This window comes from Acipenser ruthenus, chromosome 1, assembly GCF_902713425.1.
Source record: "Acipenser ruthenus chromosome 1, fAciRut3.2 maternal haplotype, whole genome shotgun sequence".
NCBI lineage: Eukaryota > Metazoa > Chordata > Actinopteri > Acipenseriformes > Acipenseridae > Acipenser > Acipenser ruthenus.
The window spans coordinates 5,823,650-5,847,145 of record NC_081189.1 but is presented as its reverse complement, the minus strand read 5'-3'; the positions used below and the strand labels follow the sequence as shown (position 1 = coordinate 5,847,145).

The 23,496-nt window shown below is 39.5% G+C and overlaps 1 protein-coding gene across 1 annotated transcript in view; it reads right to left on the bottom strand.

The window, feature by feature from the left end:
• The window catches only part of LOC117404042 (adhesion G-protein coupled receptor V1-like), a 190,136-nt gene that overhangs the window by 75,559 nt on the left and 91,081 nt on the right, over positions 1–23,496 (bottom strand). Inside the window, exons 78-83 of the mRNA XM_058985404.1 lie at positions 21,234–21,641; positions 19,331–19,515; positions 16,730–16,982; positions 15,549–15,688; positions 12,671–12,831; positions 11,650–11,750 (exon numbers count right to left, since the gene is read on the bottom strand). Coding sequence (XP_058841387.1) covers positions 11,650–11,750; positions 12,671–12,831; positions 15,549–15,688; positions 16,730–16,982; positions 19,331–19,515; positions 21,234–21,641 — 1,248 coding nt within the window. The remainder of the gene's footprint in view (positions 1–11,649; positions 11,751–12,670; positions 12,832–15,548; positions 15,689–16,729; positions 16,983–19,330; positions 19,516–21,233; positions 21,642–23,496) is intronic.

Below are 23,496 nucleotides of genomic sequence, written 5' to 3'. Positions count from 1 at the left end.
AGATAGATAGATAGATAGATAGATAGACAGATAGATAGATAGGATAGATAGATAGATAGATAGATAGATAGAAAGAAAATGAAACTAAAAACAGCAACTAGGCAACAGGGTTTATTTAGATTTCCAGAAAGCTTTGGACAAAGTCCTGCATAAAAGATTAATTCTCAAACAGGACGCAGTAGGGATTCAAGTAAATGCATGCACATGGATTAGGGAGTGGTTAACATGTAGAACAGAAAGTACTGATTAGAGGAGAAACCTCAAAATGGAGCGAGGTAACCAGTGGTGTACCACAGGGAACAGTATTAGGTCCTCTGCTATTCCTAATCTACATTAATGATTTAGATTCTGGTATAGTAAGCAAACTTGTTAAATTTGCAGACGACACAAAATTAGGAGGAGTGGCAAACACTGTTGCAGCAGCAAAGGTCATTCAAAATGATCTAGACAGCATTCAGAACTGGGCAGACACATGGCAAATGACATTTAATAGAGAAAAGTGTAAGGTACTGCCCGCAGGTGCATTATAAATATCATATTATTATTATTTATTTCTTAGCAGACGCCCTTATCCAGGGCGACTTACAATTGTTACAACATATCACATTATTTCACATTATACAGACATCACAATTACCCATTTATACAGTTGGGTTTTTACTGGAGCAATCTAGGTAAAGTACCTTGCTCAAAGGTACAACAGCAGTGTCCCCCACTGGGGATTGAACCCACAACCCTCCGGTCAGGAGTCCAGAGCCCTAACCACTACTCCACACTGCTGCCCCATATGGGAGATACTGAAATTGAAGAAGGAATCTATGAAAAAGACCTAGGAGTTTGACTCAGAAATGTCTTCATCTAGACAATGTGGGAAAGCTATAAAAAAGGCCAACAAGATGCTCGGATATATTGTTGAATTTAAATCAAGGGAAGAAATGTTAAAACTTTACAATGCATTAGTAAGACCTCATCTAGAATATTGTGTTCAATTCTGGTCACCTCGTTACAAAAAGGATATTGCTGCACTAAAAAGAGTGCAAGGAAGAGCGACCTGAATTATCCCGGGTTTAAAAGGCATGTCGTATGCAGACAGGCTCAAAGAATTGAATCTATTCAGTCTTGAACAAAGAAGACAACGTGGTGATCTGATTCAAGCATTCAGAATTCTAAAAGGTATTGACAATGTTGACCCAGGGGACTTTTTCGACCTGAAAAAAGAAACAAGGACCAGGGGTCACAAATAGAGATTAGATAAAGGGGCATTCAGAACAGAAAATAGGAGGCACTTTTTTACACAGAGAATTGTGAGGGTCTGGAACCAACTCCCCAGTAATGTTGTTGAAGCTGACAGCCTGGGATCCTTCAAAAGCTGCTTGATGAGATTCTGGGATCAATAAGCTACTAACAACCAAACAAGCAAGATGGGCCGAATGGCCTCCTCTCGTTTGTAAACTTTCTTATCTTCTTATGTTCTAACAGCATCTTGTTTATTTGAACATTGTATGTTGTTTCTTTAATAGTCCAGGTTTCTAGGCTCCTGAAAAAGTGGCTTCATGTTCCCTTAGCTTTAGAAAGTAACTTAACAGAAACCATTCCCCCTGAATATTCTTTTCTAAGGGAATGTACATCAGAAGAGAGCTTGCTTAGCTTTAAGTTCTAACTAGATTAATCATTGTTCAACCACAACTTAGTTTCACCCCAAACTTGCTTGGCATCAACTTTCTGAACAATGGTGCTGTTAAAGATTGGTTCTTAAACTTTGCTGGGGGTTACAATTCAACATAAAACTGTTACCTATTTGAATATTTGCAATTCCTTCACCTGTTTTGTTTATGTTTTTTTTAATGTGTCTTCATGAGTGCCCTTGACCAGATCTGTAAATGATATACAGTATTCTGGTCAAAGATTATATTTTGGTTTGAGTGCTTTGATTAAACAAACTAACTAAATAAATGTTATCAGAGGTGAAAGCATCCTTCCTTCTCTTCAAATGCCTATAAATCACCCAGGACACCCAAGCACCCCAATACAACAACTAGCTAAATGCAATAAAAACAATTAACACTTTTTAATTTCACTCAAAAATGTAGAAATGACTTAATTACGTGCAGTCAACAACATTAATATATTGTATTAAGCCTGTTTGTTTGAAGTAAAATAACACATTTATGCCCAAGTGCAAATTATTTGCCATCCAAGAGTCTTTAGTACGTATATACGTAATTGGTTTGTCTAATTAAGACTGTAAGATACTGTGCTGATTTCCCGTACTGCATAAATGCACACTTGTAATTGATTTGTTAACTCCTCAGTGAAATGTGATAAAATAAATAAACATGCAAGCATACTATCAGCATGCACAAAATGAGCCTCAATATGAGCAGGAGGGGCTCCTCTCATTCCATCCCAGTGTCTGTCAGAGTACAATATCTTCTCGTCTTTTAAAATGTAAGACTCTTTTCTTTCCAGTGCTTTAAGGTTTAAAAAGCCTGATTTGGAAGAAAGTGCAGAAAATTGCCCATGTTTTCTTTTCTAACAGTAATCGTTAAGTTTTGTGCTAGTTTTTTTTAGAAAACGCTCACTTTCTCCCAGAGCCCCAAGTATTCATCTGATTTTCTTTTCTTTCATATTCAAACAAACAAACTGTGGAGTTTTTCATATTTTGAATAACTGGTTTGTCTCAATAAGCCTCTGAGACAAGAGTGCACGCAGCCTCTTGTAAAAAATATTTATTATTTGCTCGGGTTGGTCTCACTCACTTGTATAACGACTAGCACCACATTTTAACCTTTTCACAACCTTGGCAGACATACAAAATCAACCCAAAGTAATTACTCCCTCGTGGCTATACAACATATAGTGACCCACAGAGAAAATATATAACCAAAAACAAAGAGAGTTGAAGACAGTTATTTGCTAGACCAGCTTCAAAGATGAGCTTCGTTCATTGTCTCCCTGCTCTTTGCTGACGCACTTTGGGTATTAGCAGCTCTCTAGAGAACCTGCACGTCACTTAGGAGGTAACTTGGCAGCAGTGTGCGGCTTGCAGAGGAAATAAATCAAACACCCCAGACAGAACATGAGCCAGGGTTTCATCCTCTTACTTGTTTCTCACACAGCGCTTAGATTTCTAGTTCCTCTGCTGGAGTGTTTTGTGACTCAGAAATAATAATGTTATGAGTTCAGAACACATTTTATTTGTTGGTAATGTCTTAGGGTTTTCCAAAACGGAAAGTGTGAGCTTTCTCTTGCTGTCTTTGTGTGTAAACTTCAATCACACATGTAATACTGCTGTACTTATTTAACAGTCACTGGTGTAGCAGGTATTGGGCTGAGACCTGCAGAGCACTCAAAAGGGTGGAGATGATACTATACAACAACAATCCTGAACTTACAATGGAATCTTTCACAGCTGACACCGTCCCCAAAACACTTTACAAAAGAAATACCTAAAAAAAAAAACAATTCAACAAAAACAAAGTACTAAAAATGAAGCCAGCTGAAGAAAAATCCCTTTAAAAACACCCAGTGAACCAGAGTCCCAGAGAGAGTGGGGAAGGTCTGTAAAACACTGTGAGAAACAAACCACTTCAATTGACATTAACCAGTGTCTATTTGACTATTATCTAAAATAGCTTGGTGAAAATTGCTTCACACCTGAGAGTCTTATCAAACAAATGGGGTCTTCCAACCAACTGGGTTGCTGCTACTATATACCAAATACAGTTCCTCTTCTGATAGATTACATTAGGGTACTATTTACAATCGGCCTCTTGAAATTGATCAGTTACCATGTGATAACAGCTTCCAGGTACTCAATCTATTGCTCTGGGACTTAGTACCACAACATGGGGTGTGGGTGCAGTGTGCTGCTGGTGACAAAAAAACAAAGCCTTATCTGCTTTGACTACCCGCCCTTTACTTTTCTAAGAAATGTCTGTGGAGAACCTGTGCTCCACTTCCAGAAAGAACAAAGAGTAGCAACTGATACAAGTCAAACAGATATGACCTAACACCAATGGCCCAATCCAGCAGGTCATTTGAGATGTAAGTATCATGGGCTGAAGGTGATCTCACACTGGGCCATCAGTCATTAATCATGCAGAGTTCAGAGAGCACACAGAGGCGCTAATTAGCTAAAGGTGAAAGGGCATGTTTTTTCTGAAAATATTATAATTATTTAATAATAATATACAACAGCAAGGAATTACACAGAACTATCATTTTCCTGCTACTCGCTGCTAGTTTTATGCCATTTAATAGTTTATTTTTTCCCTGTCCCTTGCACTCTGGTCCAGAGAAAAAAAGGAGAAGACTGCATCAGAGAGAAAGAACTACTAACAAGGGGGAGCATGACAATTAAAAGAGTTAAATGATGGCTTAAAATAAGAAGATGATATTATTTGGTAAGTGAAAATGCAATTAGTGTTTCCAAAGCTGGGTGTACCAGGTCAGTAACACAAGGCAGTGCTCCCCGTCAACCAGCAACACAAAACAGTGTGTGATGCTGTTCACCAGTAAACTGCTGGAAGGCAATCTAAAATACTATGCTTTGCTATTTGCCTGTATAAACCGTCTAAAAACACAGCATTCAAGCAAGTAGATGACCTATGACCGACATATATACTGTATGTAAAACTCTAAGAGGGACATACACACAGGCGAACATGTACCTCCATATATAACCATATTCTGATACTCTGAATATCTTTCTTGTAAAGAATGTCCTAACCAGGTTTTAGTCAAATTGAACAAAACTGAAGTGTGCCTTCAACCCGTATATCATGGTCGCCGGGAACGTTTGCTAAATGATAAAGAGATACTGGAAGGACTTTGAGGGCTCCTTTGTGTTCTCTCCATAGTGGAGATTGCTGGTACAGTAGATTACCAAAAGGTGTTGCTACTAGAAGTCATGAAACAGTTCAATAGGATGAAACAGGTTAAGTTTGTGCGTCTTGTTTACAGTGCAGCCCTGGTGGCATGACAACTGTACAATATAAATATGCAGACCGTGATGTAGGTGCATCAAAAAAATCTGAAATAAAAAACATCAGAAAAGCTCAGCCAGTGTTTGTTCAGGCACTGTATCTAACATTGGGTCTGTAAATTCTAACCAGTGTAAATTAATCTATTTTAAACTAGGTTATACTCAAAAAGGCAGAGCGTACACCAACTCTGCTGCAGACATGTGTTAAATATGTATATAGTGTTTCAAAGAAAAGAAACTGTTTACTGGTAACACAGGCTGACCCAGCACAGAGGACATGCTCTGGACAACTGAGGGCATCTGACAGCCCTTTGCATTTTTAAAGCATGGCACTGGATACATCACACTTACTGTATGACTGATTAGCTTTTCTTACACAACGGCACTGATTCTTGGGAACCCAAGACAATGTGTATTTGGGTGAGTCACACAATACATTTCTGTGATCACTTTACATGCCCAGATCTCACTGCAGTATGAGAATAGAAGCTCCAAAGGCAGTCACACTATTACTGTGGGCCAAGCTTGTCTTGTAATACAATACAGAACATTATTAGTCATCAGGACTCCAATGTGATTGCGTGACTCTGTTAAGAATCACATATACACATGTGGCAGGGTGGAAACCCTGTGTGTAAATAATGTATGTTTTGTTGTTTAAGTGTGGCAGCGGTGGAGACAGTATGGAGAGAGTGTGTAGAGGATCAGTGAAGACGACTGCCCAGTCTGAGCATAACGGAATTGTTTCGATTTAAACCCTGTATCCTGTTTCCTTGTGTGTTTTTGTGTTCATTTAAATTATATGTGCGCATTTCCACTTTATCTGCAGCTCTCCGTCTCCGAGTCTCATTCCTGCTACAACACACTTCTGAAAAAACAACTGGAGCGCTTTCTCCCAATTAATGCAAACTTGTAAATGCTCCGTGCAGCACACTGCACAATTATATTACATGTGGAAACAAGGTATGTTTTGTGGCATGCCATCTGGTGGGGAAGCTGGGTGCTGAAGTTTCATCACAACTGGGTTAGTATTTAAGATGTTTCGCATAAAGTTTATTTAAAAGTGTGTCAGCCCCTCCCCTGCATCACCCTCAACAGGCATCCTCTGCTAAGTTAACAATGTTGGTGTAATCAAATGTGATTCAAAAAGAATATTTTGATATATACAGTAATTATGGCTTGACTTATTCAGTGCTGAGAACACAAAATAAATCCCTCACGTCAAGTATTGTCAGGGACATTAATGCAGCTGATCTGATAAGCATAGGAACTGTAAATTATCACATTAAGTTGCAAGTGTCCATGCTCAGAAATAACGCTTGATTGTTATTGAATTTAAGTATGCAAAGTGACTAGTTTTTCACATTGAGAGAGAAGACTTCGGTGAGTATATTTCTGAGTTTGGGTGCAAGCCTCTGAACGTTGTAGTTAACAGGATTCATGAGTGTCGGCTCAAAACAAATACATTCCTCTAAAAGGGCGAGTGATTTGTTTCCAGTATTTTGGGCACAAAATATACACTGAAAAGTTCAAGCCTTCAAAAGCATGCATTGTAACCTTCAATAATAAATACCTTTCAATGCAAAGCAATTTACTGCAAGTAGCAGGAAATGGCTGAACATTATGTTCTGTCCTTGCCCATGCTAATGTTTAGTAGTTTAAATGGGGGTTTTAGTCAATAGAGGTTCCTCTGGTGTGTGGATGATCTATTTTAAAAGGAATAACTTTTCAATCTTTGTCTTCAAAAGGCTTTCATGAATCCATAAAGACAGGATGACAATGAAAGAGTAGTCACTTATTTGAAGAGTCCCAGTAGAGTTGGTATATATTCATAGAAAAATTACTCATTTCCTGAAATAGATGGACATGGAGAGAGTTGCAGATAGACAGAAGGAAACATAGTGACTGAGACAAACAAACTGACAGCCAAACAGACAGAAGGAAAGATAGATAGATTGCTAGGTAGAGAGGGAGACATGCAGTATTGCTAGAGGTGGACTACATTGAGTACACTTAAATGAAGTTCTTTTACAAAGTGGAAAACAATTCACCGGTATTTATTGCAGTGACTTTTTGATTGCACCCAGTAAATGTGCTTTATTACCGCTTGCATGACAAACATTAACATGGCAGACACGCATATCCAGGTAGGACCCTTGCCAGAGTAATTTTCCACTGCATACAATCTTTAGTTGCCTTGCTGTCACCACTACCTCTGCATGAACTATACATTTTACCATACTTCAACAAGCCTGAAAAAAATAGCAGATAAAGTAACTAAAATGAGTGTGACAATTAGCTCCTGGCAACAACTAAGAGAAAACTGTTCCTTATGACAGTTATATACCGTAGGTGTAAAGACTTAACAGATGCAGTGAAAACTGCACATTGTCAAAGGAAATATACGTATGGGCTTGGCATTAAGCTACTAGACAAGTCGACAAACATATGTGCAAATGCCTTCATAAGGACTTATAGGGACACATGCAAAATGTATGCAGTTTTACATTTAATGTATGAAACATTATTTTGTAAACCAATAATAAACAACACAAAGTTGAATTAATGACTGGCCTTGGCAATGGGAGCACTACCTGTTTAAAAGGTCTACCTCATACTTCACCTCTTATCCCATTGGCTGCACTGAGACAGTGACGTCAGATGCTGTCACAAGTGACGAGCAGAAGTGAAATGCACACCTGTCAGAGTTAACTGGGAACTATCCGCTTTATAGACGCTTCTCTTGTTGCTACTTGGCAGCATTTCTTTATTTTTTATTCATATAGTTTTTTTTGTAGAATAAAGGAAAGAAATCCTTGAGCAGAGTAAATGGTAGGCTATACACCACACAGATGGCATATGAATGTCACTAAAGGTTCTTAAGCTAAAAAATCTGTCTCTTGTGATTCAGAGGTGAAGTATCCCAATTAGACTGCAAAGACCATTGGTCGTCTTTGCTACTGTAGAAGGTACAGTACAGTCAATCCACAACTAAAATGATTTTGTGTTAAACTTGATAAATGTTTAATAAGGAGAGAGAAAAAAAACAACAAGTAATGTTAATATTGGAGTTACGAACTACATGGGTAAGAAATAGCACCTAAAACCAATAGGGTATTACTTAGATTGACTATGGGCACTAGAGTGTTGCACAGGGGACTAGTTAATGGTTACACTCTGGTTTACCAGATTTACTTGGAAGTTAAGCATGATTCTGACCGCTGTGTTAATGCAATGGGTGTACTTTAAGCTTCTGTTTTAAAAAGTCACCAGGATGTGACGACTGAAACAGAAAATAATGCAAAGTGAATCTCAACAAGAACACAAATACATAACTCAGTGATTCAGTTTAATAACAACACTGTTTTTCCAATTGCTAAGCATTGCTGTTTCTGATGCACAGGCTTTCACAGTTGCCGTGCTAAAATAAAACCACATGTATCTGACTAATGCCAGTGGAATTGAGATATCAATAGTACACAAAGCAGCTCAAGAGACAAGGCTGGAAGTTGGTGGAAACGTGATTTTTCTTCTCTCTTTGGCACATCATTACCAGCTGCAGGCATAGGGATGCAGATGAGTTTTAATGACTCATAATTGAGAATACGGTTTAATTCTGAATTCTGAAAGCAGACTGGAGTGAGCAAAGCCTTAATAGCCTCTGATCTGTTCTTGAATTTTTTCAAACCTGTAACTCAGACGGTACATGAACCGTACACATGGTTAAAAAACATTTTGTTTTGTTATTGAATGTGATGGATATATTGCAAGAGTTTCCTATTCTTTAATCAATCTCTGTTGTACAGTGATTTACAACTAAGAGGCAATGGCTGCACAAAGACAGCTACAGTGGAATTAGCCATTGATATAATTGTACCACAGGTATCATATACCTAATGATTGCAGTACTACTTCAGTATCCATGTGCTTCCTTCCATATTAGGTTCACTGTGTGGAATTTCAGTGTAATTCAGTGGGAACGTTTCTGTAAGGGCAGGTACAGCAAACTGTACTTCTTGTTTTCATTAACATCCAGTTCTATAACTTCTCCACCAGAATCAAAAAAGGGAAACATATCTCAATATAGATTGTATTAGGAGAAGTGCTTCATTTAATTGAAACCTTGAGGTGTTATTCAGGGAGCAGGTGCAGGGGCTCCTCCCTAGTTAATCACGCCACTCTAACAATTAAGCTAATCTATCAATTAACCTCCCTATTTAAGCCCTGGGTCGAACACTCATCTGGCTGTTTTTTGCATTTTCTACCTTCCTCCCCTCCTCCTCCAAATGGAACGGTCTCCCTCTGGGGGCAAGCAGCGTCACTTCCCAACCTTAGGCCCAGCCGAGCTGGCCTCAGCCTCCAAGAGGAAGGTTCTCTGAGAGCCAGAGGGGATCCCCGGCCAAATCTTAACAATCATCCCAGGTTCCCCCTGGGGTCAGCATACATGCTCTCCAGCCTTGGAGCCCTGATTGGTTCTGTCTCACCTCTGAGAGGGGTCCTCCCTCTGAGAGGGCGGCTCTCCCTGAGCCAAGGGGAAACCCTGTCTTCTTTACTAACAAACTTGCTTTCATCTCTGCCTGTGTTCCTCTCTGGCTCTTTGCATGTTCATTTCCTTCTCTCTTTCAGAATTTCTGTCACCCCACATGCCTTTGTCTCAGAGGTCTGGCCGTGCCGATCTCCCAAAGCACAGGCGTTCCTTGTTAGTCGGAGCGACTTCTTCTAGTCTTCTCAAATGTATCCTCTATCCTTCTTTTCATTTCCCCTTGGGGGAAGAAACGCTTGTTGTTTACTGTGCCCTGTGCCCTGTATTTCACTGTATTTAATGTATTATGCATTGTTCCTCACTATCTTGTAAAGCGCTTTGTGATGGTGGTCCACTATGAAAGGCGCTATATAAAATAAAGATTGATTGATTGATTGACTGATTAATTCCCAGCCTTGGAAGCTGATCGGTTCGGTCTCACCTCCGCGAGCCCTTGCTCCTGTTCCGTGAATTTAGAAATGTTCCTGTATTTTGACAAATACATGGGAACCTTGTGTAAAGTATTTTCCTGCACAGATGTGTATACTTGCATAACACTCACAATGGCATAAGCAGTGGCAATATGGTGTATATTTGAATTATATAAGGCAAGCTCATGCGTGAAGCTCCTGGGAGTGTGGAAAAAAAATAAAATAAAAATATATATATATATATATATATATATAAACACACACATATATATACACAGTATATATGTTATATCCTGTCAGTTGAGTCCACAAAACTGCACCTGTGTTCTGTGCACCTTCACACTTGTACTTCACACACACTAAAGGAAGCCACCCATTTGTTTCAGAGAGCTCAGCACAATATAATAAGGTTGTCTTGTGTTTTTCCCTGTCGGTCTCAGTGGAAAATTCCAAGTGCAAAAAACCTATCCCATTAAAAATCCATCGTGTCACTTCTGCTGAGCTTTCAACAGTAAAATCTGACTAGCAATAACAACACATCATTATATATTACCTGCTGTTTCTTTGTTAAAAAATTGTTTTGTTGTCAGGATGGACCCTGGTCTCTTTAGATTAACCAACCAAAATGTGTTTTCAGTGAACATTTCTTTTTTTTTTTTTTTAAATCTGTTTCACATCTCTCTCTCTTTGCAAAACCATTTATTGCCATCTGGTGGGCCTAAGAAATATTTCTGTTGGCCAAATCTTCTCCACTTCTACTGAAAGTGGACTCTGCAGTACACGTGAAAAAGACAAACAAGGTGCTGAGGCACACTGGCAGTAGGACAGAATAAAACCTAAGGTGAAGACAGACATCAGATCTCACTCATTGCGTGTGTAGTTTTGGGCTTCAGACCATAGCATCAAAGGATGAGCATCTGCCTTTGGTACAGAGAAGGCCATCCAAGATTCTAGCAGGTTATTGATTTTATATTGTCATATGTGAAAGAGGACACTTGGTATGACCCCCTTCTGAAACGGTCAATAACTTGTGCTAAAGAATATACAAGTTTCATAACAATTGGAAAAGTGGATTTCTAAAATTTTTTGCATATACAATATGTATGGCTGCCTTCACTATATCGCTGTTGCCAGGGAAGAATAATTAGGAGCATTAATAAAGCAGTGAAAGTTCAAAGTCTTAAATAATAGCCTCTAAAAATACAAAAATTAAGTAGGTTCAGACAACTGGTGAAGAGTTTTATAGCAAGGGTCCTAATCTAGAAATCAGATCATTGTAATCTGGACAGAAACGTTTGACATGAAGAGGGTATGGAATGCGATACCAGGGAAGAGCATTGAAGCCACCAGGTTTAAAGGGTAATAGAGACCTACTGTGGACATGCAGCTTTAGAAAGAGGGGACACAGAGAAGAAACAGGAGGAGAGTGGGGAATCCAAAGGTGTAAGCTTGCTGGCTCTAATGCTTTTATTAACACAATGACAAATCCAGACAGCAGTGGATGCTTCCTAACCTAATGGACACTTTTAACCATTTCTCTCACTTCACAATGCACACACCCAGAATGCTGACCGTTCTTCAAAGCAAGCTGGACAATGAGGTACAAAGCATTTGCGTTGTATTATCCTGAATATGGTTTGATATGTGTCTTTTCAAACACAGCTGACGCAACAGCAAAGCCTCATCCTGCAATCTGTGAAGTCACTCACCTGAGTCCCCAGGCAGGCCACCATCATGTGCATGAGGAGTTTGGCAGCAAACATTGAGAATCTCGAGCAAAACAGATGGGACAAAATGGCCAGGGAAAATCCTGTGGAAAGAAACAGAAAAATACCCATTTAAGAAACACTGCTCTTCTGGTGTAGGTCAGGGGCTCCAAAACTTGTTTTACCTGAGGCCCACCTGTTCATTTGCATTAGGCACTGCGGCCCACTATTAGCACTGACAAATTAAAAACATTTTAAACCTGTAACACAGTAAATAAACTTAATCTAAATTGTTCTTTTTTCATTTGAATCTTATTTTTTCTTCATTAGGATTTTATTTCATTTTCATATATATAAAATGCATGTCATTGCTCCCGCAGCCCACTTGGGCCCAGTTTGGGAACCCCTGGTGTAGGTAACTGTTCTAAACACACCCATAGCTAACACTATTTTACTGGTCCCTTTTTTTAGTTAACTAACTGTTAATAACATTCTGTTAAAAAAATATCACCAAGTTTTACTAAAACAAAAAAAATATAACTGAGAAGAGTGGTCCTTCAAACCATACTTCCTTTTTTTTACCATTTTCTTGTCAAGCACGTTGCCCCTAGACCTCTTAATGATTTTTGACTCTGAACTCAGTGAAATGGGTTTCATTTTCTTTAAAGGTGTTTTGAATGCAACAGTACTTTCTTTAAAACACTAACTTAATAAACTTTCAGGACTTCCCATTATAACCTGAATATTCTACTGTCATAAAATGCATTTCAGTTGACAAATATTGTTCTTTAATGAAAATCCAGACTGCATTTTTTCATTTGCAGCACAGAAAGGCCATGCTGTATAAGATGCTATACCATACCTCTCTGGGCTTTACAATGCTTACCTTTGCTTTACCATGCTTTCACTGTACTTTATGACACTTTGCTATGCTTTTACAACAGGACATTTTTACAAGGCATACTCTGGGGTTGTTTCTACAGTATCCAGTGTGTTTCAGGGCTTTAAGTTTTGTAATACACACCCGAAATGCAGATGAACCCTGCAGTGTGGAAGGCCTCATTGTAGGAGGAGAGGTTGTCCGTCTGGGCGTAGGCCGTGTAGATGGACAGGTGTGAGCAAGCACACTCCACGAAATTAGCAGTGTCATCGACCACCCGGCAAAACTGAGTGTCCGATAACCAGCTGGGAATTAAAAAATACACAGATATGAATACACAGAGAGGCTTAGGTGGAACAGTTCTGCCTTCAATTCTAGGAAAAGAGGATTAGTTCAGGATCCACCATCTGCTAAATACGGGCCGGTTTCACATGCTTACAAGCTTTGCTGGTGCATATTGCTTTTAATCTTTAAGGCACTGTTGTTGGCCTTGGACATTCCTACCTCCCCTAACTACTTCCTCCCTCCTCACTGGCCATGCTTGTACAATCTCAGAATGCTGAAGACAGGCTTTCAGCCAAACTTACAAGTCAAACAAGACAGTGTAGTGCTCTCTGTAGAAGTAGCAGGCTTCTATTCTTATTAATCATTACTATCAATGCATCAGTCAGTACCTGTTAGATAACTGACCCTGGCTACAGTTAAGTGTCCAGAGCTGAAGGGGCGGGCTCTAAACGAAAGGCAAGATCAATAATCTAAAGATAATATAATGTGTTTATGAACAAGGTTCTGTAAACATGCCAAATACTACACAGACTTGTATCTTGTAAAGGTAATGGTAGCTGCAGAGGATACTAATGCTGTTATAAACTAAAAACATAAGACATTATTTGAAATGTGTTTTTAGTATTATGGACTCAGATTCTTTAGGCTGCTTGAAATCTACCCATGGGATACTGTGCGCTCTACTTAGAACCCGATTGCGTGAGACAATCCGTGATGTTTATTCAGTTTAGTAATAGAAAATGCAACATTTCCTCAATTCCCCTTTGAAAAACTGAAGAATGCAAAGCCCCAAAACTAGTATAGAGCAACAGCTTCTATGAGTACAGATGTTCTAACCTCCTGTAGGGGATTGTATTCAGAAATGAAGTGTTGATGATTATCAGGCTTGAAAACGAGCCACATAGCAAACTGACTTTTATTATTATTTCTCTCTTCAGATCGACAGCAAATTGGATTTGTTTATGATAACTATCAATATAAACACCCCATTTACTTTAGGCACAGGCAATTAGAACTGTATTTCTGACCGTAGTAGAGGATTGCTATGCTTGCATTGTTTCCCACAGGCAGTGAAATGTAAATATAGAACACGGATTTTGCTGGCACGCCAACTAGCTGGGATCATGAAGGTTCTAAAGTGCCCCACAGTATACTTATAGTGCCCTTTGAAATAAAGTCACAACCTTTTAATATAAAAAAACACAACATAATGAAGACCTACATGATTCCCTTATAAGATTACCACAATACATTCAAATGGTTTTTTTTTTGCAGTTTCTCCATGCTTTTCCCATGGTTATACTATGCATTTACCACAGTTTACTATGGTGTGTCATGTTTTTAAATGTGCTTTTCCATACCTTTCCGAGGTTTGCAATGCTTACCTCTGTTCTTTCACTACTCTTTATTATACTTTGCTTTACATTTACAACAAGAATTTTAATCGATTGCAATATCAATATAAAAAGCCCTAGCTAACAACCATGTACAGTAGCAGTGGCACATGCTACTAAATCCAAATCTAAGTATAATTGTATACGTTCCAATAAAGCTACAGTCTTTTTTATTACTTTTCTCTTACATACTGTCCTCAATCTGGTTTTGGTTACTGGTTATTTTAAAAAAAATCCTACATAACAATACAAATCACATACATTGGTTTCCTACAAATGTTTATGTAAAATAAAACAGCTTTAAAATGGTAGCACAACATTATTTCAGAATTTTACTGGAGTCTGAGGCCTGCGTCTTTAATTTTCTTTTATTGTGTCTTGTTATCCTCATGTTAATGGTCTGATAATAATGGCAAATGCTTCTTTTATCCAATTTGCAATCTTCAAATCAATAATGACTACTATTTAAGGAAAGAGCTGAAAGGGCATCAGTGGAACGTGGCACCACGAGCAACACATCGTGTTCCAGCAGGCAGAGGAGTTTTACATGGCTCAGCCTTGTAATTGTGTTTCAGAGATATCATAAATATAAACGCATGGTAGACTCAAGTCACAGCAGTGCACACATCAATTGCTTGTAACAGACTTGCACCACCCTTTGTTTTAAAAAAAAAAGAAGAAATGAACTGTGATGGAAAGAACTGTAGTATCATAGCTTCTATCATTTGGTACTGAAAAGTCGCTCTAAGTCTAGAGTCTCCATAATTACAATGTAATCCTGGAGTTCAATGTATTTTAGTTTTTTACACGTCTGCACATTATCTGCTTAAAATTTGTTTCTGATTCATGCTGTCAGTCCAGAAATCGACAGGCTAATGTTGTAAAGGTTTAAACAGTAAACTATAAAAAAAAGGTTTACTTGATACATTGTAAACCACTTTAATTGCGTTATCTCGGTTAAACAGACATTTACACAGCAGGTTTAAACATTGAATCTATAGAAGGGCAACTCTGGTCATGGAGGACCATTCTGCACCAGATTTAACAGGTACTGTATAATGAAATAATTACCTGCTTTAAAGAGGGAACACCTGGTTAGAACAAAGACCTGGACTGGAGCTGCCCACCCCTAGTCCAATCCATCCAGTCCTCAGGTCTGGAGTCCTCCAGGTTTTAAAAGTAGCATTTAAAAATGAACTGACCTGGAAGTAGGTTCAATTGGTTCTTTTAAATAATTGAGGGCACATGTGGAACAAAGAGCAGGAGGTCTGTGGATCTTGAGGACTGTTATTGCACACCCCTGATTTACACCCTGAAGACACTAGTCATGATTCAGTGACTACCTTTCAGCTGCCTGGTTCCAGAGAAGGCACAGAGATTGGCGTGGCTTGATCCGGCGTTCTGCAGCATAGATACGGTAGGTAACCTCGCTATTGTCTGCAAGAGGGCGGGAGCCACGGCCCTCTAAGCTGACAGAAAAAATCTAAAATAATAAAAGGGAAAGCAAAGAGAACTTCAGAATTAGCAGAACATTTAGCAGTGAAATCGATTAAAACTAACTTTCTCATTGAAGCCTAATACTATGCACTTGTTTTTCTATGGCTTCTTGTTACATTGCTGCCCCCTGCTGTCCAATTCAGAACTACACAGCTATCAAAGGGGGATGGCACACATCTGTAGGGCTCTATTGGGCATTTTAGAATAAATACAGTCATCCGTCGCGTACCCGCCCGTCACGTACCCGCCCGTCACGTACCCGCCCTAACTGTTTATCTGCCATGATCAATCTCTTCAGCAACGTTAGTTTATTATTGAATAGAGAAAATTACTTCAGAGATTGTAGATCCCACCAAAGTTTTCGTACACTGTGTTGTATGTGCTCCGTGTGCTGCCATTGCTGGTAGTGTCACATGAGCTGTTCAGTGTGTTGATATGTAAATAAATCCTGTTCACCTGCGGGGCGTATCAACGTCAACCTCCGTCTCGATCTCCTGCCTGTCACTCAGCAGCGAATGCAAGAGCAGACGGCTACTCTGTCACAAGCATTACTACCCTGTATCTTTCTAAACAAGAGATTTTGGGGCACTCCCTAATAAAAGCTGAATCTCAAAACAATAATTGAGTGAATATAGTAATTGTTACAGCTGTGTATAATGGTACTTAAAACAGGATTCATTTATCCATCTTTACATATCCACCCTTACTCTGGTCCTACTGCAGTCAGATACGCGACGGATTACTGTAGTTGTGTTTAATTCCTTTATATGTTAATAAATTAGATCAATTACATACAACATTACTAAACTCCTTCATGATTCCTTCACCAAGCTTCTGCTGCAGCAGGACGATTCTAGCACACTATCACTTCAGACTACAATATTGACAAAGTCAGCCCACGTGATCTTTGAAATGACAGTTCTGAGTATGAAATTACTTTAATCCAGTAAGCGCTGTCAATATGGCTTTCCTTACATGATGTGTGATCATGCAGTTCAAAGCTCCATGCGGGTATTGCTGCACTTGCCTTGTTGTTGAGGGCAGTTGGCTTACTGCTGGTAAGGAACCACTGCTGGCTGCTGTACTCAGTGAACTGGACCTTCTCACAGCTGGCTATGGAGACGTCACCAGGGACCAGTGAGGGGACCTCCAGCAGAGCCTCTGGGACCCGCAACGAATCCCCGTTCTTCCCGTTGAACTCGTGTCCATTGATCTGCTGTGGATACCAGTGGTAGGCTTTGATGCTGATGTACGGGCAGCTGTCTAAGATGGTCTTGCCCCTGTTGTATAATATAATAGCACTGTCATTTAATACAACATTAAAAGAGTTAGGACAAAAATCTCCTTAAAATATAAAACAGCGTTCTGGCTTATTTGGGATGTTTTGCTTTTGTTCATTGTATATATAGTCCTGTCAAACCACTGACTGTACTGGATTACACTTAATAGGAAGGAATAGAAGAATGAAGCATTTTTACAGTGACCCCGTGCAAAAAAGGGAAGCTACTTTTCCACACACAATTTGAGACTGTCTGTCTGTGTGAATAAGAGCTGCCTGGTCAGTCAGGAAACCTTGCTTAGAGGGCGTGGGAAAACGTGTATGGAAGGCGAGGTTTATAAGTAAATGAAAAACATTTGACATTTTTAAAAATGGTATAAAAAAACCCACCAGTGCAAGGATGATGATAGTAGGAAGGTTTATCTATTTGACTCAAGACCAAAATCAATGCTGTGCTGCTTTGGTTGTGGAAATACAGATTCATATATTATTATTATTTATTTCTTAGCAGACGCCCTTATCCAGGGCGACTTACAATTGTTACAAGATATCACATTATTTTTACATACAATTACCCATTTATACAGTTGTTTTTTTTTACTGGAGCAATCTAGGTAAAGTACCTTGCTCAAGGGTACAGCAGCAGTGTCGGGGACTGGGGATTGAACCCACAACCCTCTGGTCAAGAGTCCAGAGCCCTAACCACTACTCCACACTGCTGTTTAATTTATATAATAAACAATTGTTTAAAAATAAATAAATACTGGACATACAGTACTGATGTGTTTATTCGTTTGTTCCTCCCATAGGCTTTAGTTTTTACAGTTTGACCTCAATCAAAGTGGCTTATATATGTTCAGACTTTCAGATACGTATTAGTCATCTAAAACTGAACATTGGATCAGCCATTCCTAACCATCCTTCTCTAAGCACGCTATTAATTAACAGAGCACAAACCACAGGGAGCTGATCAACAGCGTTCCTTCACACGTTTATCTTGTATTTTGACTGCACAGTTAAAACTGCCTTTGTTTATGACGGGCGACAGAAACAAGCTGTTGCTTCCCCCACGTGTGTTCGGCTTTACAGCCCTCTGCATGTTCTTCATGCTCTGTTCTGTAAACATTCCCCTCTCTTGTCTTCCCATGACGCAGACTGCCCGGCGTCACTGGGAATTTTATTCCAGATGTATCAGCAACATTTGATAAACCTGATTCAGCAAAGACCAGCAGCCACTATTTTACATTGCACCTCTAATGGCTGCTGCTGAAAACTCTACCTGAGCGAAAGCACTAGTCTGTTCTACAGCTGACCTGAATGTGCTAGGCACACCGCTCACAGATTCCTAATAGCCCAGTATTGGGATGCGTCAGCTAAAGCAGGGAGAACTACTAATTAATTTTCTTCAGGTTGGTGTCAGTGGATCGGCAGGTGGCAGGCTAGAACAGAGGGGCTCAAGTTTGAATACCATCTGGTCACAAAAACTGCATATATAACCTGGCAGATGTGGTTTATTGAACTGCACCACTTAAACAGGGCGTGATATCCTTTCTGACTTCATGTAGTTTTACTTGCTGTCATTAACTATGTATAGGTCTAGCTAAGCTTGATTTATAAATGCTTCGGTAATAAGGTAAGTCAGCAACACCTCGCCCGCTGGTAACAATGAGTTCCAGGCGGCAGTCCTGCAAAAGTAGGATTCCATGCTCCATATCTGCAGTCTGAACAATAGCATGTTATAACAAATGCCCATGAAAATTGTTTTCAAGATTTAGCCTTAAAAGGTAAGCAGCTTTTTTTTGTTCAGCTATTTACTCTTTAAACCGCTTCTGGTGATGGTGTCACCATGACATGTATTCACATGTTCTGACTGGGAAACAAAGACAGTTGTTTACACCCACAATTTATTTCTGCGTTAATCGCCAAGAACAATCTTGTTTTTATGTTCTGCTTTAATGCAGCCGTTATGTACTCAAACACAAGCTTTGTTTTGATTTGATTTGCTCATTGCAGTGAATGAAGACACACATGCTGTGCGTAGGATCCTGCTTTCTGATTGATCAAGTAGACACACGTTTCAGTTGTTATGTTATTCAGTGCTTTTAACCAGGACATCATGATTGGAACAAAAAATGATATACAAGAAGAAACACATTAGCTAAGATAGCCGTGACACTGTATTCCAAACACACACCACCTGTTCTTTAACCATTTCAGAGCAGATTAAGCATGGATGGGACTGACTGCTCAGATTGCTGGCAGCTGATCATGTCAAAGTTCTAAAATGACAGCACAGTGCGCAGGGTGAGTACACGCTAACACCCAGGTGCAAAGAAGAATAATCTGTACCTTTCAGCCTGCGAGCCACACTGTGTCCCAGTTAGCAGAGAAAAGGAGAACCTCTCAGCGATTTCCGAGAGCTGACTCAGGCCCCGCGTGTCCTTGCGGCTGGGATTGGCCATCGCACACAGGATATCGTATGTCAGGCTCCTGCTGGTGTCCCCCAGAGGGGTCTGCGCACCTTCCGCAATCACCTAGGTAACAAGTGGTGCATTCCTGTTTAACATACAGACACACCGACAGATCTACCCCCAGATGCTGATACTTTCAATAGCTGTAGAATGTCTAGACCAAATGTTATTACAATTCTATTACAATTTTCATAGAACTTTTACAGAAGTTCCTTGGCAAAGTTTGTGACAGTTGCCTCAGGATAATAATACTTCATAAAACACATGGCATTTTAAGAATATAAAAAGCAGACATGCTTTTGCAAATTGCATGTACACATCCAAGGTGATAAATTGGTTTAAATGCCAAAGCATTCTTCCAGATTGAGAACAGCAGACACTAAGACACTTAGAATAATTGACAAGTCTGACCTTTTTCATCCACAGCTGCCTGTAGATACTTGTAATGCGTTCTATTAAATGTTCCAATACTTAGCACACTCTGATTTCTTTCAGCACTAAAGAGTTTATTAGCTAGGATTTATAGGATAAAGTTTTATGTTTCTCATATTAGTTTGTACTGAGCTACTCTGTTGTGTGTGTGTGTGGTATTTATAACAGACAGTGATGTCGCTTTTGTATTTTAATCAAAATAAATACATACATACCCATGCCAAGGGTCTATATAACACATTATAAATCACTTATGAGAACTCATGCAATCATCGTTAAAGGTTTGGCAGAAGCCCAGGACATCTTATCATGTGTATAGAGGCCATGCCTTCCTGTGCAAAGAACAATGTGCAAACTTCTAAAAGAAGATCATGATGTTTGGAACCACTCCTCTTGGTTCTTATTGCAGTTACTCACATATGATTGGTCTGGTTCTGTGCAATTCAAATGGTTTTATTTCTCTTTGTACGCTCGGCCATCACCCAGAAGAATGTGAAAAGGACTGTCCTTACCAAGTTTAATTACAATTGAACAAGTGGTTCTCAAGATACAGCTAAATCTCAGCCACAGAGAATATTGTTTCATTAAAGCAGGTAAAAATAGAGAGTAAAAAAATACATATTGCCAGGATAATGTAACATTTTAGACTGTGATTAATCCTGTTCTAAACAGGGTATCATATGAATAAACCATAATGATACAGAATAGATGCCATTTTAGTTTTCTAGTCAAATGATTGAGGTGGATTATTATTTTTGTTTTTCATAGAGGAATTTGGCTCGAGAACAGAGGTTGGGATCTTGAAATTAGAACTGAATTATATGTATCACCTAAAATATTCCCCTGCTAACTAACCCATATATGTTGTTTAAAACAGGGGTGTGCACAAACCCAAACCCCAAAATGAACTTAAGTATTTTTGAAATTTTCCTTAACATCCTTTCGATGATCAAAATCACATCATCTGAAGTTTGCCAGACGATATGATGCCAGAATGTCCACAATGCAAGTGGTCCTGTGTGACGAAAAGGGACTGCTATCCTGCATTAAGCATGTGTACACACTGGGAGCAGACACTGAGAGCAGACAGTGAGAGCAGACACTGAGAGCAGACAGTGAGAGCAGACACTGAGAGCAGACACTGAGAACAGACACTGAGAGCAGACACTGAGAGCAGACAGTGAGAGCAGACACTGAGAGCAGACAGTGAGGGAAAAGGATGAAGAATCACACTGAATGCTACTCATTCCTGTGGGATCTCGATAAACAGATCCACAGATTTGTGAGGATGATTGTGCTCGGACCATGGTCAACAACTCTGGCAGTTGCACACCTTGCGAGACCCTTACCTTCTCTAATACGTTAATCACAGCACTCAGCTGCTCCCCTGTCACCTCTGTCATGATCTTGCTGAGCAGGCTCTGCAGGACTCGGTTCAATATGCTATCATCCAGGGGTTGGTACAGCTGCTCCACCAGAGCCCACACAGCCTGAGTCTCTGGGTCTGACACGATGGTGACGTTGGCAACACTGAACTCGGGGTCGACTCTGGCGCCCCCTGTGGGGTTATACAGGACCACCTGGAACCTCTTGGGAAGGGGATTGGACGAGGCCTGGTCAGGGGTCAGGGTAATGTCCATCAACACACTTCTTTGCCCAGCTTCGAAAGTAAGGACCCCCTCAGATTTCACAAAATCCATCCCCGCAACAGCTGGCAAGATTGTAGTGTGTCCCACTGTCTCAGCTTTCTTGAGCTCCTGTGTAGAATAAAGGGGAAATCATGTGATATAAACAACACATTTCTTTCTGTAACAAAAATGTATACTTTCATGCATTCCATAAATCATTGCATGGCAAACAATTTATTTTTAGTAGCCAGTACACAACCCTATTCTTCATAGAAGAATACCTTTGTTTTGTGTGTGACTGCAGATGATTTGATGTCATTCTCATACTAAACATTGTTTCTGGATTAGATGATTACTTGATGTGAGATGTCATAATACATTGAAAATAGTTGGATAAAATCAGACTGCTGCATTAAGTAAACATGCACAAAATGTAGAAGAACCGCTCTGCACAATATGTTATTTTTTTATTTATTGCACTTGCTAACCAATGTCACAGCAGCTAAGGCAGATTGCCATGGAAACAACTGTTCACTCCCATTGACAGCTACAGGACTCGTCATAATCTTGGGGATAGATGGAGGCTGTCCGTCAGTCTGTATGAAACACTTGAGAATTTACATACACTGCTGTGCAAAAGTCTTAGACATGTTGCATTTTTCTACTCTGCATTATGAGCATCAACAATTTACTCAAAGCCTCCAGTAGTGTTTTCTACTATTATAACAACCTTGACTTACATAAAGAAGGAAAAACATTGAGTGAAATAACTTGCTTAAAGGATGTGTTGCAGTAAGAATCCCTCTGTTAAGAAAGGGGAACAAGACTAAAAGGCTAAAATATGCACAAGAACACAGAAATTGGACTATGGAACAATGGTCAAAGGTGCTTTGGACTGTTGATGGATGGACAATGACACCTGTGCCTTCTGCCAGTTCTGTTGTCAATTCAACTAGTGGCAAACCTTTAATTTCTTCATTCACCATCTCGACAGTAAAGCGTTGTATAGCGTAAGCTGTATTTAAAAAAATGTCTCGAAACCCCTCTGCTGTTTGGGTTTTTTTTGTTAAATGCCCACACAACCCAAAAAAAAGTTGAATGCAAACTATGCAAGCGACTCGTATCATGGAGGCATTACCATTTGACAAGTGTAAGTTCATATAATTATTAGTATTATTAACATTTTAGTAGTAGTAAAATGTGACTGATAACCTGCATGGAACGGTGACTGTTAAATAAAGCTTACTGTATATGTCGCAAGCAGGCTCAATTATGTGTAAATATTTTTTATTTAAATTATAAAAACATGATTTGTGTTCTATGTAACATACTTTTAATCTACATGTGAATGTTTTATTCCATTTATATGGATTACCTGTAAAATAATAGGATTTTCAATCAAATATGGTGACGTCACCAGTAAATTATGCAAATTAGTACCATTGAAGGTTCGAACATTCCTTCAGGAATGTGTTCTGATAGTCAAAGGTCAAAATGTACCCTTCATTGCAGCCCTAAACAGAATATACATTTTAATTGGCGGCACCCTCTGTTTTACAGTTTTGGTGACAAATCCCAAACTCATATTATCTTGAACTATTTTGAATACCCCCAGAGTAGCAGTGGAAATGGTTACTGGAGCACCCAGAACCCGTGGAACTAGCTGAAAAAAACATCTCATTGTGACTGATGAAAGGCACCAGAGTGATCGGCCACGCAGCACTTGTTTACAGTATAATGATCTAACATTGCCGGCAGCACACAGCACAGGAGACGGTGCCAGATGGCTCTGACCTTAGCAAAGCTATCCGCCAACAGATTCGTCAAGCCAGTCGCTTGTGTTTGTGAGCCAAATTCAGTTTGTTAATGCAGCCCCCAGCACACACTAACAAGTACACAGAGCTCAGACATCACAGGCACCACTGAAAACAAAGCAGACTGAGCCCCTATGACCGTAATTACTTCAAAGTCAAAAGACATCATT